Below are 20,099 nucleotides of genomic sequence, written 5' to 3'. Positions count from 1 at the left end.
TATCCTCAAGGGTGCAAGCGTTACTTTATTCATCTTTATGTCCCTACCTTGCCAAAATGTAGTCTAGTACTTGACCCATTATAGCCACTCACAAATGTGAAATGAATGAAACCAATTCCAACTTAAGACTTTTCAAAGTCTTAGTTAAAAATTCTCTTTAAATGTTCAGTACAAATCTTCTGCCACTTTCTCTCATATATTCAAATTTCAGTGGAACTCACATTCCTTAGAGTACCAATTAGATGATGATGGTTGTGGCTGATCAATTCTGAGGGAGTGATTGAAAAAGTAACTCTTTCTTTAGTGGAAATCATATTTTCATCAAGAAATAAAAAAGAGAAACAATAGCAAACTGTAAGTTCAAGATGATGTACCATCTCTTCCTGAGCCATATTAAAATAAAATAATAAAAGTACAAAAAAAGAATAATCATCACACTAGCTAAGGTTATGGAGGGTGACTTTGCTCACAAATCACAAGAGTTCAACAATACTTATGGAAGTTCACTGAATGATGAATACATCCTTCAGGACCTTAGAAAGGGGGAGGCATGAATTGCCTGTTAAAAATCATGAAAAATGCTGGACACAGTGAGAAATGTAGCCAAAAGCAGGAAGATCAATTGAGAGTTTACATATAGACCTGCACAGTAAATCACCGCCTCTATTCTTCTCCTATACTCCTATACTCCTAAAAGTCCAGCATCCAGGAAAAACAAGCAAAAACAGAGACTTAATATTAAACGAACCTTCTGAGGATAACAAAGACTTGTGGATTTGATATTCTGGCCCACGTCCCTTTATATTATAGTATTTTGAAAGTCACTGACTGACATCTACCTGGTTTCCCATCAGCTCATGCTGTAGTAGAATTTGACAGCCAACGGAGACCCAACCCCAGACATAGTGCAGAGAGCTCCTTGGAAACCTGACCTGCAAACACAGCAGCCAAGAAAACCCACACACTCATCCTCAGCCTTTCTTTAGTAAGAATGAATGATCACTAACAAGTGGATGCTAATCCACAAGTGTCAGCTTGGCTCTCTCATCACTCAAGCAACTATATCATCCACACAACCTCTCCATGCATATGACTCAAATTTGTACCTAAATAAATAAACTACACGTCATGGATCTTGGTGGGGGTGGGGTGCATGGGAAAAGTGGAGGAATTTTGAATGGGGCAAAAGGGTAGGAAAGACAGTGGAATGAGATGGACATCATTACCCTGGGTACACGTATGATTGCACAAATGGTGTGACTCTACTTCATGCACAACCAGAGAAGTGAAAAATTCTGTTCCATTTGTATACAATGAATTGAAGAGCTTTCTACTGTCATGCATCACTGATTAGAACTAATAAATAATAATAAAAAAGAATGAATGATCAACCAGGAATATGAGGCAAATCAGAAAACAAAAGGAAAAGACTAAGGTAAGCAGACAGAATCTGATGCTGATGAAATTAATAAAATAATTTAAGGCACACAGGGTTCTTTAACACACTTCTACTAGATGTAATGGCACAAACCTGTAATCCCTGGCTGAAGGGATTCAATTCTCAAAAAAATCCAGAGTATGACTAATAATTTTTAAAAAGAGGGCTAATAAAATGCAAGGAAAGGGCTGGGGCTGGGGCTCAGCCGTAGAGCGCTTGCCTAGCATGTATGAGTCACTGGGTTCAATTCCCAGCACTGCATTAAATAAATAAGTCCATCAACAGCTAAAAATTATTTTTAAAAAAATGCAAGGAAAAAAGGCAGCAAAGAAATAACAAAAGAAAGTATTCCAGAGCTGACAAGGGTCATAGTTCCAGAGAAAAAAGCCACCAAGTATGTGAATGAAAAGTGTTAGAATTACTGAATGCCAAGAACAGCAGAACAGGCTTCAAATTTCTCAGGGGAATTTGTGTCTCAAGCTACAATTTTATAACTAGACTTTCAACCAAATATAAAGAGAAAAAGGACAATAAAATGAGAGAAAAGGGGACATTTCAAGGGACTTATAAAATTTTCCTCCCATTTTTTCTTAGGAAGGTAACAGAATGTTCTTCAAAACAAAGGGTCAGCAAAGAAAGGAACAGCCTTGGGACACAGGAAACTGAATGCAACATAACTTGTACTGAAAGAATTGTTGCTTATTTGAAATTAAAATTTAACTAGGTATTCTGTATTTTTATTTGCTTAATCTGACAACTCTAGAGATAGGATCCAATCTTCTGAGGTAGGAAAGCTCCAGAATGAATGCCATGCAACAGGCCTTCGATTTACCAGGTCCTGAGTGGAGCTAAGGGACAGAGCTCTATAGATAGGTCTTCAAAGAAGAGGAAGCCTCTTCAAAGTAACGTGCATTAGCAGTAAACATGTTCCTGACGACCTCTGTTCAGGATAATATTCGGGAACAAGCAAACAAAAAATTATTCAAGAATGTTATTGCTCTATATTGAAGCAAAGTAAAATGTGAAATGATCTTATGTTGCTATTAAACTTGAAGGTTTTCAAAATTCTAGGAATGGGACCACCAGAGGAACCAGCTATCCCACTCCTCAGTGTATCCAAAAGATCTAAAATCAGCATACTATTGTGATGCGGTCACATCAATGTTTATAGTACAATTCACAATAGCCAAGTTTTGGAAACAGCCTAGATGCCCTTCAATAGATGAATAGATAAAAGAAAATGTGGTATATATACACACCATGGAGTTTTACTCAGAAAGAAGAATGAAATTATTATTTATATTCTGAGTAAAATTATATTCTGCTGGTAAACAGAGAATATTGTGCTAAGGGATATAAGTCACACCCTGCCCCCCCAAATCCAGGGCCAAATGTTTTTTCTCATAGTTGGAAATTAAGCAAAATAAGGAAACAATAAAGGAGAAAGAGAAAGAAGGAGAAAAAGGAGGGAGGGAATTCCATGAAACTAGAGTAGAGGAAGGGGATTGAGGAGGGATGGGGAAAGGGAGGAATATGGAATGCATCTAACCAAATTTTCTTACATACATATATGAAGATACTACCGTAAATTTCATCTTTAGGTGTATTCACAATGTAATTAATTTAAAAAATATATAAATAAATAGAAAAAAAGATCAGTCGAGTAGAAATATATAATAGGCAGGAGGGGGAAGAAAGGTGATGTACTAGGAACTGAAATGGAGCAAATTATATTCCATCATTGTGTAATCATGTCAGAATAAACCCCAATATTATGTATAACTATAACTAACTAATAAAATTCATTTGAGATTTGATTTTTAGATTAGAGACATGATAGAAATGTGAATATAATAGCCTGGCAGTGAATAAAGATTGTACAATTAAGACCAAATCAAAGTCCTTTATCATTGCTCCCAACTTCTGAAATCAACCTACCAACAGAACATGCTGGATTCTGTTGAACTGCAGGACTGAACATAAATGGTGACAAATTCAAGCCCATAAAAGAGTAAATACAGAAAGGTAGAAGGGCAAAGGAAAAGGGGCAGGAGGGAAATAAAAAGTGCGGACCTAAAGAGGTGTCAAGATGCTGTCAAAATTTAGCAGAAAAGGAAGATGGCATCTGGCATGCTGTTGACCGTGGTGCCTCGGTAGCCCACAGCATGTGGACTGCTCTAAAACTCTTGAGAGCTACTGCAGCAAAAACGTCAACAGAGCTGTCCAGGGTTCTCAGGCCCTCCCTGGGGGCCAGCATTAGCAGTCCTGGGTCCAGCCATATTTAAAGCACAGGAAAATGATACCAGTGGAAGTAAGGAGAATTCTAGCCTTTTGGATGACATCTTTTGGATGGCAGCTCCTCCAAACAGACACAGCATTGAAGTTAAACAGCATAGGAGAAGAAACCCTCAGAAACTTTATTAAATGTGAGAATATAGACATTTGTTCTGAACATGGACATCTGAAACAGAAGCATGTCCTTTGTGGCTATTACAATGAGAAGGTGAGCAAGGAGACCACAGAAATCAGACGGCAGTTAGGGAAACAAGAAGGGGGTCCTTTTAAGGCTTCTACAGTAGGAGCTGTCATGCTGTACAAAGGAGGGACACTACATGAACACAATCAGGGCAAGAGGATCATCAAACAAGGCAGGAAATGGCCACCCTCATTTCCCCAGAATTGACATCAAAGATATTAAAAGGGTAACTTTACAGTAAACCATTTTTTCCTGGAAACAGAGGAAGAGTCTTGATTTTTATGTTGTGATTGTTTTCTAAAATCATCAATAGAGTTTAAAATATACTTTATAAGAAGTTTGATTTACGTGAAATAATTTAAATAATATACTGTGAGTCAACTCTTAAAACGTTTATGCAAAGGCTCAATGGATAAATATATCTTTTCCTATTATGTTCTGGGTTTTAAGTGAACATTAAATTTTCGGAACAAAAATAAAACAATTTATAGTTCAAAAAATGTTAGTAGAGGGCTGGGGTTGTGGTTCAGTGGTAGAGCACTTGCCTAGTACATGTGAGGCACTAGGTTCGATTCTTAGCACCACATAAAAACAAATAAATAAAATAAAGGTTAAATTCTTTAAAAAAATGTTAGTAGAACAAGAAGTAGAGGTCTAGTATACCATCAAATGGGACCATCAGGAAATCTATAGGTAGCAATTTAACTATCAAAAATGGGAGGAGAAGAAGGAGGAGGAGGAGAAGGAGGAGGAATTGGAGGTGAGGGAAAGATATAATGTAAATGAGCTCAGTCTTTGTTGTCCTGAGCATATTCAGTAGATATCAACTAAAGTTAATAAAGCACAAAATAAAAGGGTAAGCATATCATCTAAAGTTATATACATTTTAAAAATTGTCAGAAGAACTAAAACCAGAGGAAAAGATTATCTTTGTGGAATAAAATCAGGTTGAAGATAAGCTCTCCGTTACTGTTTGATTTGTGTTCACAGGCATATATTATTTTGGCACAAATTTTAAAAATTAAACTAAGTTGGAGTCTGGGCTTGTATTGGGTTCAGTCAAACAGATTTGTGGGACGCTCTTGCAATTCTGTGAAAGGTCCTGCAGTGAATAAAGACAAAGTTGTTCCTGTTTCATGGAGATGCCAAATTGAACACAAAATCTATTTATTTATTTATTTATTTATTTATTTCATACATGACAATAGTGGAATGCATTACACTCATTATTACCCACATATAGCACAATTTCTCGTAACTCTGTATATAAAGTATGTTCACGCCAATGTGGTATATATGTGTATTAAGAATTGTAATGCAAAAAAAAAAAAAGAGAGTACATGTATAATAGCATAATTTGAACACAAAATTTAAGTGGAAGAGCTTTTGCCCCTCAATCTTCCATTTTCCTTATCCGAGCCACATCCTGGGGTAAGGGTAGTTTAGTCTGTCTGATTCGGTGACTTCAGACAATGTTCCAAGTTGTTTTAACACAACCTTTATTAGCTGAAGTTTTTGTAGTAGCCAGAAGGTGGCATCAAAATCAATCAAGTTCTTTTTAGTGGAAATCTCTGTAACCCCAGTGTCATGAACAACTTTCCTGAGACTGAAAAGGCAGAGAAAGTTACACAGAATAACAAAGCACCCTGTCTTGCTTTGAAGTCTCTCTTTCATGTATCTTGATATCTTAGAAAACTCCCAGAGTTTCCCCTCGAGTTCTTTGGTTTGGTATAGATAAAGCACAAAAAGCCAAATTCTACATTTCAAATATGATCACACCCCTCTCTAAACAGTGAATTGAAGTTTGGTTCTAAGGAATGTCTTTCAGAGGTCAGAATCAAAGGATTGCTGTAAGGTCATCATGACACTAAAGAGAACAAATATTGTAATGGTTACAGTCTAACAAGCATGTCCCTCTGGTTTGGGGCTCCATCAATTGCTTATCCATTAATACACATGCTTTTCACTGTGACACAAACACACAAGCTTATGTATTTATGTACTTATTTTTATTAAATGATAACTTTTACCAGCTTTGTTCAAGATTTTTAGGCCTAGGTTGAGCATGTTATAATGGAAAACCAAATTCACTGCAATCTTTATCAATGTGTGGTCTAAGGAGCACAGAATCTGGAGTTGGAACATGCTATTTAGTAGTCTGTGGGACCTTAACTTTTCTGAATTTCCATTTCCAAATTTTCCAAATGAAAGTAATAATGATAGTCGCTAAGCAGTGTTGTTAGGACCTCCACGGTAGGAGCAAATCACTAATCTGTGTGGCCTCTTTGTTTTCATTCGTTTAGTAATGAATTTTGTGAGTTCCTACTACAATGCCAGGGAATCTCTTCGGTGCTGAAGATACAGCAATGAGAAAGACAGAGAATGTCCCTCACCTCAAAGAACCATGGGCCCAGTAGAGAGAGTTTGGCAAAGTCAGCAAGTTAATAATCACATAAATTCAGGGAGCAAAAAGTACCCATGGTAGTAAGTCAGGATCTTGTGCCCAAGACCAACTGGTGTGTGTGTGTGTGTGTGTGTGTGTGTGTGTGTGTGTGGCTGCTTCACAGGGGACAATAGCATCATGCTTCATTTTAAAATTATGTGCTGTGCTGAACACACTGCATTGGAATCTGTGGCTTCACTGACTAGCTCTGAAAACCTAGAGGTTCTCGAAGATTAACAATATAAGAGGATCTTATTTACTGGATATCAAAAGCCTAGAATATCGAAATCGGAGGACATTAACAAATGATGTGGTATGGAATATAGAAGTGCTTTGCAAACAGGTAAGATGGTGCCAGTTTCTTCTAAATTACTGTCCTCGTTTAACTTTTGCATCATTATAGGGAAATTAAGGCCTGGTAGCATGTGTCCCAGGTCCAAATGTCAATGCTCAAAGGCAAAGTCAGGATTTGACTGCAGGGTATGTATTCTGACAACATTTTCTTTTTGTACTTTATTTTTTACAGAAAGGACTTTAATAGCTAAGTTATTCATTGTCTCAGCTTATATACTTTTTAAAAAAGTCTTGATGTTTAGAAAATTTGAGAGGGGATATAAAAGTAATATATATATTTTTGGTAGAAAATTACAATGCATATAAGCACATAAATAAGGAAATAAAATTTACTCATACCTTTATTTCATAATTATAGAATTATACCTATAATTATATTTCATTAATACATCCCATTTCATTAATTTTTTTCAAAAAAGAAAAAATGGAAAGCTTATATTTTTCTGCATGCATGCTTATTGTGAACAATTGAAACAGTTCACCATGGGAAAAAAAAATCAAGAATAGTCTTTTAACAACGTAAAATGGATTCCATTACTCTTGTGCTGAACATTTTTCCATGTCCTTCCCCACATTTATAAATAATCTAAATACTTTGGCAGAGTGTGTAGGAACCACAAATCTGGTCCCTCCTGTTTCTCACATGTCTGCTTAAGTCCTGCCTCTTTGTTTGCTATATTCCAGCTTCTTGGACTTCTTTCTACTCCTAGAGAATCAGATGCCTCAGGACTTTTGCACCTCTTGCCTCTGGCTTGAAAGCTCTTCTCTTTCTAGTCTTCCTATCTCAGTTGAAAAGTACAACCCTCATCAAAGCCCTCCCCCAACCGGGCAGCCATGAGGGACCTCCCTTTCACAGAACACCAGTCACTCTCCATCAGGCTTCCTGTTTTGTTTCCTTATCACTATTTGAAATTATCTTGTTTATTTACATCTCTATCTCCAATTATTCTTTCACTGAAATGTAAGTTTCATGAGAACAGATGGTTTGTCCGCTGTGTGCAACCTAACCTCCTTTAGAAGACCGTCTGGGACAAAACAGGGGCTCAATGAATATGTGAATAAAAATAAAAAATAACACCTTTTGCTTAGAAATAATTACTGTAAAGCATATGTGTATCCTTTCAAACTTTTTTCCTTGCACGTATAGGTGTTTTTATATCTGTGACTATAAGATGTACCAGTACACAAACATGCCCACAAAACAAAATTATACTTGTACTCTATTTTTTTAATTTAATTTTTAAAAGATTTTTATTTTGAGGTAGGGTCTCACCGAGTTGCTAAGTACCTTGTTAAGTTGCTGAGGCTGGCCTTTTATTTACGATCCTCCTGCCTCAGCCTCCCAACGCTGGGATTACAGGTATGTATCACTATGCCCTGCTCATGCTCCATTTTAAATAACTTAATTTTTTGAATTCACAATATATCATAGGCACATTTCCATGCCAAAAATATATTTCTATGTGACATTTTCTTAAAGATTAAATGGTATGTTATTATACGACTATATCATAATTTGTTTACTCAATCTCCTATTGATGAACATTTAAGCTCTTTCCGTTTTCTTTGGTTTCGAGTGCTTCCCCAAGTCATGTGTTAAAGCTTAGGTCCCTAGTCTGTGGGGCTAATGGGAGCTAGTGGAACCTTTAAGAGGTGGGTTCTAGTTGGAGGAAGGTAGGTCATTGAGGGAGCACCCTTGAAGGGCATATTGGAACCCTGGCCCTCTTCTTGTCTCTCTCTCTTTCTGCTTCCCTGTTGCCTTGAGGTGAAGATGCCTCCTCTGCCAAGTGTCCCACCATGATGTACTGTGCCACCTCAGGTCCACAGCAACTGGACCAAGTGACCATCAAGTGAAACTTCTGAAAATATCAGCCCAAATAAACCTTTCCATTGTGAGAGCAATGGAAAGCTGAGTGACACAGCACCTATTATAGTAGGAAATGTATTCAAATTTCCATGAGATAAGTTTCTAGGAGAATCAACAACAGCATATATGTTTGAAAATATTTGAAAAAAATTGATATCATATCATGCTATCACCTGTAGCAAATGAGGTGCTTATTTCTCCTCACTCTAGCCAACCCTGGAAATTTTAATCTTTTAAATATCTGGCATTCTAATACTAAAAAAATATTATATCCATTAGTTTGTTTTCTTTTTTAAACTGTACTTCAACAGCAGTTTCTACTATTATTGTTCGTTACGTTATTTCCCATTTATGGTTTTTGCCTCTTTTTATATTAGATGATCAATCATCTTTTCCTTTTTGATCTTCTAGTAGCAGCTCATATCGTTGTTATTGATTGATTTTTAGTCAGGAATATTTGCTTGAAATATTTAGTTTTCTTGGATTGCCTCTTATCTAGATTGTAACTTTGTTCGGCAGTGACTTAAGGTAACTTACTTTGTGTGGTAATGTTCCTTAAAATTGCTCATTTGGGGGGGATTTTAGCATTATGTTTAAGAAAGGTTGTTTTACTGCATAATTCTATAAATATACCCTACATTTTCTGTTGTTGCTTTTCTGAATTACATTGTATATACAAAATCTTTAGTGCTTCAGTGTTTGTTTTGAAGGAAATTTAAATATATAAAAGAAAATTATAAAAATACTAGTGAAATATAGGAGAATGTTATTTTGAGGGAGGAGGAAAGCAATTAATACAATCATGATAAACTTCAGGAACTATAAGGAAACATCAATAGAATTGACTATTGAAAATAGAAATATAATCTCCACTGGCTTGATTACATTTTATTAAATAGATGGGCTATCGTTTAGTATCCACATGTGGTTGAAGATATGTTCAGTTTTCAGTGTATTATTATAAATTACTTCAATGAGAATGTCTGTGTATTAAGCAAGGATTGTCTTTGAATAATCTGTATGTCCTGAAATTTGTGGTGTCACATTTTCATTCAAACTAAGTGGGTCATTGCTCAGGTCTAGAAAACTTATTGTTACAAAAACCCTTTCAAAAATAGTGTTTTAAAGAACTAAAGATTTAGAGATTTGTTTGATTTTTTTTTCTTTTTACCACCTGGTGCTTTCTTTGTCCTTCATAGTATGAAGGTTTTGTTGGCAAAGTCTAAGATTTTCTAAGTTACTGAGGTTAAAATAAGGATTGCCACCCTGAATCAGAATTTACTCCAGTTGTCCCTAATAGGGAGAAATTCTTTCCTGGGAGTAAACTTGTCCCTGTAAACTCAACCTGACATAATTAAAGAGTTGTCTCTGACTCCTCCAAATTTCTGAGTTTTCTTATTGCTCAATAAGAATTTTACTCATAAATTATGCTAATTTCTTAAAAATATGTGTATCTCCTGAAATAATAAGCTCATGGTTAGGGGTGGGCAGCAAGAGAACAAACTCAAGTCTTCTGAAACATGCATTTTGGTGGTGGAAGTGTTGGGGAACCTATTTCTCCCTCTCCCTCTCCCTCTCCCTCTCCCTCTCCCTCTCCCTCTCTTTCTCCATCTCCTTCTCCCTCTCTTTCTCCATCTCCTTCTCCTTCTCCTTCTCCTTCTCCTTCTCCTCCACCTCAAATCAGCTTTTATAGGAACTGAATTGGTTATGAAGACCCAGGAGATTTAGCAACAACCTCAGGCAGTGAAAGCAAAGAAATGGACGCATGATAAATGGGGGAATGTTTTCTAAAAATGTGAAATTTATGGGGTTTTATTTGTTTTTTTTTTTTAGGTGAAGAAATATAAAACTTGTTTTCAGAAGTGAAAATATCTGTTCTGATTCACAATCTAAAGGCAATGTTTTGCTCAGCTACTCTGGGGCAATGTCCACAGAAGCCAAGTTCTCATGAAAAGACCACCAAGCATCCAAGACCTTCTGTGCCCTTACCTTTGAAAGGCAGAATGATTCATCTTTGGGTGTGTGACAAAACTAAACTATGGTAACTTCTAACTTTTAGGCAGTTACTCAGGACTAGGTCTTCCAATAGCCCATCTCATAAAACATTTAAAATATGGCTACTGAAAAAAATTACTGGTCTTATCCATCTTTAAGAATTGTATTTTCACAAAGCAGAGCCTTCATGCATTCTACTAAAATGCTACATGACAATGACATGGCATCTTAAGTCATTTAGTATTGAACTTCCCAACTGCTTATAGCTGTCTGTAGGAAAAGTGGTGGGGAAAGCCTCCTACATGAATTTCAGTCTCCCTAAGCAGTCTAGGAGGATTGGTATAAAAGCGATTTCTAGGTTCCAGCTTAGACAGTGATACCACACAAAGCAAAAGTGACCATACTCACTCATTGGGGGTGCCCTTCTGGCCACAAAAGTGGCCCTTGCTGTCTGTAGGATAGGCCACTCTCCTGGGGTCGCCGTGTACCCAGGCTGCAGGAATAAGAAAGAACAGAAATTCTATCAGCAATAGCTGGGCAACGGCAGTCTGCTTTGAGATATTAGAATGCACCACCGCAACACGCTAACCTTGCCCCTCAGTCACAGAAGATTATTGATTTTCTTCAAAGAGTAATTTCTTAATGAAAAGTAAAATAAAATATGGATGAATCAGTCAGAAAGCACATTTCTCTTATTCTCTCAGGATTTATCTGGGCTGGAGCCAAAACATGAGGTAATGCACTTAGAAAATGACATTTATTAAAATGTGAACTAGAGGGCACAGTACAAAAGCTTACTTGGCTAGAAGACACTTTTTCCAGGGTTCAAAAACTACATGACTTCATAGCAGAGCTAATAATCTAAAGTAAATAATATGATGTAATGCATTTGGGTTGTACATAAGTTAAAACCATTTTTAAAATTTAAAGGAATGAAACTACAATGCCTGGTTCAAATTGACTGGTTCCCTGTGATTTTAAGTGACATTTCAAGGCAAACAGAATCAACAACAGAGGCAACACAGAATAAAGATTTACCATGCATTTTTGTCTAATGACTTCAAAGCTTGATATAAATATGAAGTCTTCTCAAACTTCAAAATTGAGGATTTGATTCTAGTTTTTATGATGCTACTGAATTCTACCCTCATAAAAACTCATCACCATTTTTTTTAAAAGAATCATTTATTGATTTAGCTCTAGATTTTATCACCACAGAAAGTAATATCCATCAGCTAAATGGGGTAATAGTCCCTAGTTCTAACTAAAATTTTCTAACTTCTCCAGTTTGATTAATACCCTTTTTAATATTCTAGGAAATCCATTGGTCATATAATGCTTGCTTCTGCATTGGAAAACACATCTTTGTCCTTTGCTTCCTTTAACATTTGCCCAGCTATCTCTTTACCCACATTTATTGGATTTGACAGTTCACGTTATAATTCAATCATGCTTATGTATGTGGCCTGTGACTTGGGAAGATAAAAAAAATCAATTCTGAATTTTAATATGGAAGAGGAATTTTTCTCTCTATTTTTTTTCTCATCAGTCCAAGGCTTTCTGTTCAGTATCTAAATACTCAGAAAAGTCTCCTTTGTCTAATTCTTTCTCCAATGTCATAGAGGCCAAATCAGTTTCATCTTCTAATACCTTCTTATGAAATCTGACTCATCGGGTAGCTCTCTGCTGTCATATCTTCCCATCATTATTTCCCAGAATAAAGAAACTGGACTATAAATATGGCATTTAAATGACATCTATGTGTTCAAAGCACAATGTCTCCAGACACTATAGTCTGTTTCTATATTTTACTTTGTCACATTTTGGCTAAACCTAAGACAGTGATGTAATTTTAGCTCTCCTTTTTATAATGTATTTCTTTTAGTTTTATCCTAAAATGTTCTATTCATTCTGAAGAATTATTAATTCAGAAATAGGCACCTAAAGCAGCATTTAGATGGCTACGTTTGCGACTTATTATCTATAACCCTGAACAAATCACTTATTTGGAGTCTTGGCTTTCAAATTTATTTGAAAAATGTATATAAAATACCCAAACCATAAGAATGTTGAGAATATGAAAGAAGAAAATAGAAGTAGAATACCTAACATGGAGCTCAGCATCCCACATAGACTCAGTTAATATCAGTTCTTGTCTTTTGGATTTCCTCATAAGCAAAATCATAAAGAAGAACTTTGATACAGATAGTTTATTTGGGAGGTAATTCCAAGAAGCTTAAAAAGTCACAAAGGAAGGCATTCAGAGAAGGTATTAAGGCCAATAAAGAGCATGCTAATGGGTCACTATAGTGGCCAGCTGTGGCTCTGTGCCTCTGGAAACCGTGGCACTGTATGGAAACTACCTGTGAAGGGACACAGTAAAGCTGTCCACCATAATTGAAGACAAACCTGTAGGACAAGGGGAAGGGGGTTCTGATATTTGCATCCTCTGCCATAGTTTTCTTTCACTTTTCCATGATCAGTCAATTCAAGAATTTTCTAAATGATCATCATGTATACTCTATCAGAAGTCAGTATCTGCATAAGTTTATGTCAGAGTTCATAAGAAAGGCATGGAAAGAGGAGAATAAAGTTTGTAGGTTTCCAGAAGAAGTGGAGCTTGAGAAAGACTGAAAAATGGTTAGGATTTGGACATGTAGCTGGGAGTGGGAAAAAAAAGTGAGGAAATCATGGAATAGTGAGAGATTGAACTTATTCATTATGCATGGTGTGCCAAGGCTATGCCATGTTTGTTACACTGTCTCCTTGGACTCACATTATGAGTCTCACAACCACCCTAGAGGTGGATATTGTTTTTACCTAAATTTTACAGATAATTGTGATTCAGTTTATTTATCAAAATTCCATGGTTTTTAAGGGATATAAACATGGCATAAACTTTGGTGTTTTATTTTCTAAGGCTCAGAGTTTTAACCACGAGACTACAGTGGTAACTATGCTACCTACTAAAGGACAGTTTGGGTATAAGCTTGTTGATGTGAACAACCAGGATGTCAGCAAAATGCTGGATACATAACATAGGAAAGGAGAGGACACAGGCAGTTTGGGAAACTTTGTCCTTGTGGGAGGAGAGCTTTGTACTTGTAAGGGAGAGAATGATGTTTCAGCAGAGATCTGGCGACAGAGGAGGAGAGGAGATAGAAATGTCAAGGGAAAAATTCTCCTTGACTTTCCGGTTTTGAATTGTGACAGGTGGTCATATTTACTGAGCTGCTTCTACCCCCTCTCCACACAGCCTCTGGCATGGAAGCTGTGCTACAGATGGTGTGTGTTTGATCTGGTACATCAGGACTTTGAGCTGAGAGCTGCAAAAAAGATGAGGAAAAAGAGATGAACCAGCAGCAATTATTTTGCCCCTGTTCACGAAGTAAGGGGCTTCTCGAAGTTTATTCCCTTTCTTGGAATTTCTTTATTCATGGGACATTTAGAATGGTGCTATCCAAGCTGGTAGCTACCAGCCTCTAGTCTAAGGAGCAAAATATATTCCATATTTTAAAAGATAGTATGAACAACAACAAAAAGAATATCTAGATATTTTTTATATTGATTTAATTTGAAGTCATATTTATCAAAACATTATTAAATTATTAATAAAATTAATTTCACCTATTTCTTTTATACCCTTCCTTCCTTCTTATTTATTTTCCTTTCTTATGGTGCTGGGATGATTAAATCGAAAACCTTGCACATACTAGGCAAGGGATCTACTACTAAATTATAGCCCCAGCTCCCCCCGGCCCCTTTTTTTTTTTGTATTGGGGATTGAACTCAGAGACACTCAACCACTGAGCCACATCCCCAGCCCTATTTGTATTTTATTTAGAGACAGGGTCTCACTGATTTGTTTAGCTCCTTGCTGTTGCTGAGGCTAGTCTTGAATCCATGATTCTACTGTCTCAGCCTCCTGAGCCGCTGGGATTATAGGTGTGCATCACCACCTGGCAATCCCAGCCCTTTTTATAGTTTATTTTGAGATAGGGTCTAAATTGCCAAGGCTGGTCTTGAACTTGAAACCCTCTTGGCTCAGACTCCTAAGTAGTTGGAATTAAGCATATATCACCTGGTTTGTCTCACCTGTTTCTCACCTGTTTTTTACACCCTTAAATGTGGCCAGTAGAAAATTTAACATTACACATAGTAATCACAGATCTATCCTGTATAGATCTGTTCTAGAACATTCCCCACAAATGTCAAGAACTTCTTATGTGAGGTGCCATAATATCACTGATCTATGTGGCTGTCATACTCAAGACCACAATGCCCAACACATCATTTTCTTTTCTTTTTTTTTATTGGATGTTCACAACATTACAAAGCTCTTGACAAATCATATTTCATACATTAGAATCAAGTGGGTTATGAACTCCCATTTTTACCCCAAATACAGATTGCAGAATCACATCGGTTACACATCACATTTTTACATACTGCCATATTAGTGACTGTTGTATTCTGCTACCTTTCCTACCCCTTACTATCCCCCCTCCCCTCCCCTCCCATCTTCTCTCCCTACCCCATCTACTGTAATTCATTTCCCTCCATGTTTGTTATCCCATTCCCCTCATAAACTCTTATATGTAATTTTGTATAACAATGAGGGTCTCCCTCCATTTCCATGTGATTTTCCTTTTTTTCTCCCTTTCCCTCCCGCCTCATGTTTCTGTTTAATGTTAATCTTTTCTTCCTGCTCTTCCTCCCTGTTCTGTTCTTAGTTGCTCTCATTATATCAAAGGAGACATTTGGTATTTGTTTTTTAGGGATTGGCTAGCTTCACTAAGCATAATCTGCTCTAGTGCCAGCCATTTCCCTGCAAATTCCGCCAACACATCATTTTCATAGCATATTTTACAATGCCCCTTTTACAATATTGAAATAATAGTCCCTGATAATATAATATGCACAGATAATTTTTAAAAATTCAATATAATTCCCTTATTGTAATATAAATGAGAAATAAGAACCAATTTTTTTTATAATTAAACAGTATGCACATCAGTATGTAAAAGCTCCAGTGTGACCAAACTAGAAGACAGTGAAGGTGTCACGTGTTTACACCTACAGGTAGAATCACTGTAAATATAACAGCTACAGTTGCATGAGGAGGTAGACATATTATAATGAAAAATCAAATAGTGCAAATGGTTTTGTAAATGGTATGATTTTCCTAAATGTAGTAAATTCTAACAAAAAAGCAGAATCTTCTTTCACATTTCCTTGATATCTATTAAGATCCTGCAAAAATCTTTTGTAATTTTAAAACAGAAGTTCTATGTTCAAATATTTAAAAACAAATCCTACATCAGTGGGACATAGGAAAGTCTGGCAGGAATTACAGTCAGTCTTGCTTTACAAAACTGTCCCAAATATTGCAAGACATCTATCTTCCCTTGGTGCACCCAATGTCCTGAAAATCAAAGAATCAACTCCAATTTTTCAAGACTCCCTGGGCAGTGCTGAGAGAGCCACTGGATAGATGTATATTCCCACTCTTCAAAATGTCAACAAATACAGATTCCATATTGTCTTTCTTTTCTCCCAGAAAAAAAAAAAGTGATATTATCACGGAGTTCTCTCTTACCATCAATCCTATTTATTTTGATTCAGCTGATCACGTAGTAGTAGCTTTTAAATATGCTTATATATTATTTGACATTTCTCCTACAAAAGGTGATACTTAATTACTCACGCTTTGAATGTGAACCAGATTTGACAACTTTTTTTCTAGTAAACCGAATGTGGCAGAAGTGATATTGTATGGCTTCTAAGAGTAGGTAATAAAAGACATTGCAGCTTCCTCTCTGCTCTCTCCCTCTCCCACTTCCTCTCTTCTCAGATCACCAGCTCTAGGGGAAGCCCCATGTCATAAGGACACTCAGAGGCAGTAGTACAGAAAAGGCCACATGATTGTCAGCCATCAGCAAGAACTGAAGCCTCCTGCCAACATCCTCTCTGAAGACAGACCCTCCACCTTAGCCATGCCTTCAGTCAGTTGCACCTGGGCTGGCAACTTGACTGCCACTTCATGACAAACCACCTCACTAAGCTCTTGAGAATTCCTGACCACAGACACTGTGAGATTGGAAATGTTTGTTAGAGTGCCAAGTTTGAAGGTAATTTACTACATAGCAATAGATAAGTCATTATCATATTACATTTTAAAATGTCCTCTATTCTTGAAGGATGTAGTTATACCATCTTTTTCTATCCCAAATTATAAATTAGAGCACAAATCCCTTTCCTTTTATTTGTTTTGCTAATTTTACACTTACAGCTACAATTTCTAAGTTTCAGTATTTTCTGGTCCTTTACTGTATGAAAATTTCAACGGATTTAAGCTATTTATTAGGACCTAACAAATTTTATAGTATCTATTTGCCTTCATTCTTAAAAGAAAGTTAACATGAAAAGCATTATCTTAAAATACCAGTCTAGAATATGGTCAAACTCCCATTCTTTTATGCTGAATTGTTATTCATATTCATTTAGTCATTTATTCATAGGGATGTACTTGTGATGGGCACATGTAGACCCAGTATATGGAGATAAACATCTCATATTTAGTATGATGCTACTCATTAACACATTCTTCTTAAGGGAAACAAATCATTCTAACTGGCCAGTGCAGAGCATAGTTTTACTAATAATTCTGTTAATAACATTGCACCAAGTGAATCCAAGTGAACCCATACCAGTCTCTGAGGGACAAGACTGCAGATGTCCAACTGTTCGTGATCTTTACTTCCATTTATCCCTCTAAACTGTGCCCTTTATTTATTTCCTTAAACTGTTACTAGAACTTGCTGTTTTAAGCTCAACTCAGTGTGGAATGACAGGAGACGGTGAGGGAAAAGAGGGAGAGACAGTATTTAGAGTCTCTGGTCCCTTTCTGTTCCCTTCAGCTTAAGGAATCCTCTTTCTTCCTCTTCATTAAATAAAAGGCTATTGGGGTTAGTGGCCAAGAGCAGACTCTAAAATTAAACTGCCTGAGTTAGGATGGTGAATAAAACCAATCGACAAAGTCACTCAGCAGTTAATGCAAACCTGAGTAATTATCCTATTCTCTTCATTATCCTACTGTTTTAGAAGTACCTTTAAAGACTGCTTTAAGTGAAACTGATGCATACAAGTGTGAACATGCATGAGTGTGTGTGTGTGTGTGTGTGTGTGTGTGTGTGTGAGAGAGAGAGAGAGAGAGAGAGAGAGAGAGAGAGAGAGAGAATAAGAGAGGGAAAAATTATTGTTAAGTGTAAATTCCGTTGGGCTAATTCCTACAGATAACCAAAGATTGGTAAGAGGTGGGTGAGAACTTTATTCAGGCAAACTTGCTTTCACTTGTGTGAAGGAAATGTATGCTACTGAAGTACCAGGAGCAAGTATGATTATATCTAACATCATCTCCCATTTTCAAACATTTGCAAAGCATGTTCCTGTTGTGCTCTAGGGTTGAGTCAAGAAGTTGCAGCCATTAAAAAGCCCTCTGTCAAGGAGAAAATGTGATTAGACCAACCGCTTGCACTGACACTTAAAAATTAACTGCAAATCTGTTTGGGGCAACTAAGGCATTCCCTAAACACTTGCTGGTTGGGAATGTTGGCTTTCAAATCATTATTTTGTATCCCTTAAAGGTACATTTTAACTGTTTTAATATGTGAGGAACAGGCCTGCCAAATTGTGCTTATGGCTTTTTAACACAAGCAATTTACAAATGCAATGAAGCAGATAATAGGACACATGATACCGAATTTGAAAATCTGTGTTGATGATTCTGCTGCTATAGAAACATTTTGGAAGAGCCCTGTATGTAGTTGCCTGGATAAGAAAAAACATTTTTTATCATTTCACAGGTGGCCTCTTCTACCCAATGATAAATTAAGGGCCATGTCTTTGAACACAAATCAGTCCTTCTTATGCTAACAATGTTCCACTTAAAATCATCTAGAATGCATACATTCAGCAAAATACAACAAACAGTAAAAATTCTCACTCAATACTAAAAAATCTGTTCAAGCTATATTCAAAAATGTGTTTTCTTTTTAAAACACTTTCAAAACAAAAGGAAGTATAAGAATGTGATTTAATTTTTAAATGTTTATTAGTAAGGAATGCAAAAGGACATTTAATATTGACTCTAGTTATGTATGTAGAATATATTTTTCATTAAGAAAGTTTACTAGAACAATTTTCAAATAATGAAACTAAATTTTTTTAAAAATTTCTCACCTTTGATTGAATTTGCTAAAACAATGTTTTAAACTTTGCTAGTAATGTTTCTAAATTGTGATCTGACGAGTAAGTTTATTTTAGTTCCAATATAGACAAAAAGCCCAAGATTTCCTGTTACATATAGTCACTTTCCATCACCGAATTCCCCTTACAATAAATATTGGATTACACTGCCAAACTCCTAAACTAGAAGAGCAGGAAGCCTGGTGAGGTAGGAATGGCTATTATAACAAAGACAAGGGAGAACATGTGTTGAGGAGGTGCTAGAGCAACCTTGTACACTGAAGGTTAGAAGTAAATTGGTCCAGACATCATGCAGAACCATGGGGAGGCTCCCCAAGAAACTACAATTAGAACTGCCAGCAATTCCACTTCTGGGTATACATTTGAAGGAAATGAAACAGTATCTTGAGATATCTGTACTCCCACATTCATTGCACTTTAAAATATCAAAGATATGTAAGAAACTTAAGTGTCAACGGATGAATGGATAAAGAAATTATGATATGTATATACATACTACACATCCACAAAAACACAATGGAATATTACTTGGTTTTTAAAAAGAAGGAAATTATATCATCTGTGATAATAGGGTTGAACTTAAGAGACTTTTATTAAATGAATTAGGCCAGACACAAAAAGACAAAGACAAATTACAAAATGATCTTACTTACATGCAAAATCTTTAAAAAAAAAAAAAAGAAAGAAAGCCAAACTCATAGAAGCAGAAAATAGAATGATGGTCTCTGAGGTGGGAAAAATTGGATGATATTGTTCAAAGGGTATAAACTTTCAGGTACTAGATGAATAAATTCTAAAGATCTAATAATTAATGCGGTAAAAAACAGTAATGTACTATATACTTGAAATGTACTAAAAGTAAATCTTAAGCATTTTTAACCGCCCCGTCCCCCCCAAGCACAAAGGTAACTATGTTGGGATGAATATGCTAATTCATGAATGTATGTATAAATATGTATAATTATGCTGATAATTATACAAGGTATGCTTTTATCAAATGCCATGCTGTACATCTTAAATACGTACAATATTTTGTCAACAAAGCTAGAAAAAACAAACTGAATAAAATAAAATTTAAAATTATATATATTTATTAGTAAGAGAAATGTGTCACTGCCTTCTCTACAGAGATAATAAAAAAGTCCTCACATTGTCTTTGTTCCAGTTACCAACTTGTGGTTTCTCCCTTCCTCATATTCCTTGGAATGGGGAAAGACCAATTTGCTTTCATGGAGGCAAGGGATAAGACATCAACCCT

At 36.1% G+C, this 20,099-nt stretch overlaps 1 protein-coding gene and 1 pseudogene across 2 annotated transcripts in view; one reads left to right on the top strand and one right to left on the bottom strand.

Annotated features, from left to right (window-relative positions):
- Window positions 1–20,099, bottom strand: part of SLC44A5 (solute carrier family 44 member 5) — a gene marked incomplete at both ends in the record, with an annotated part of 368,780 nt that overhangs the window by 49,171 nt on the left and 299,510 nt on the right. Inside the window, one exon of the mRNA XM_081306152.1 lies at window positions 10,982–11,066. Within this exon, the coding sequence (XP_081162278.1) occupies window positions 10,982–11,066 (85 nt within the window). The remainder of the gene's footprint in view (window positions 1–10,981; window positions 11,067–20,099) is intronic.
- LOC308655834 (large ribosomal subunit protein bL32m-like) lies at window positions 3,557–4,121 on the top strand (annotated as a pseudogene). Its single transcript has one exon. The product of its transcript is annotated as a large ribosomal subunit protein bL32m-like (transcript).

The sequence above is a fragment of the Spermophilus citellus genome (genome assembly GCF_964194105.1).
Source record: "Spermophilus citellus genome assembly, chromosome: 9".
NCBI lineage: Eukaryota > Metazoa > Chordata > Mammalia > Rodentia > Sciuridae > Spermophilus > Spermophilus citellus.
The sequence above is the reverse complement of the archived record's forward strand: the minus strand, read 5'-3'. Positions and strand labels throughout refer to the sequence as shown.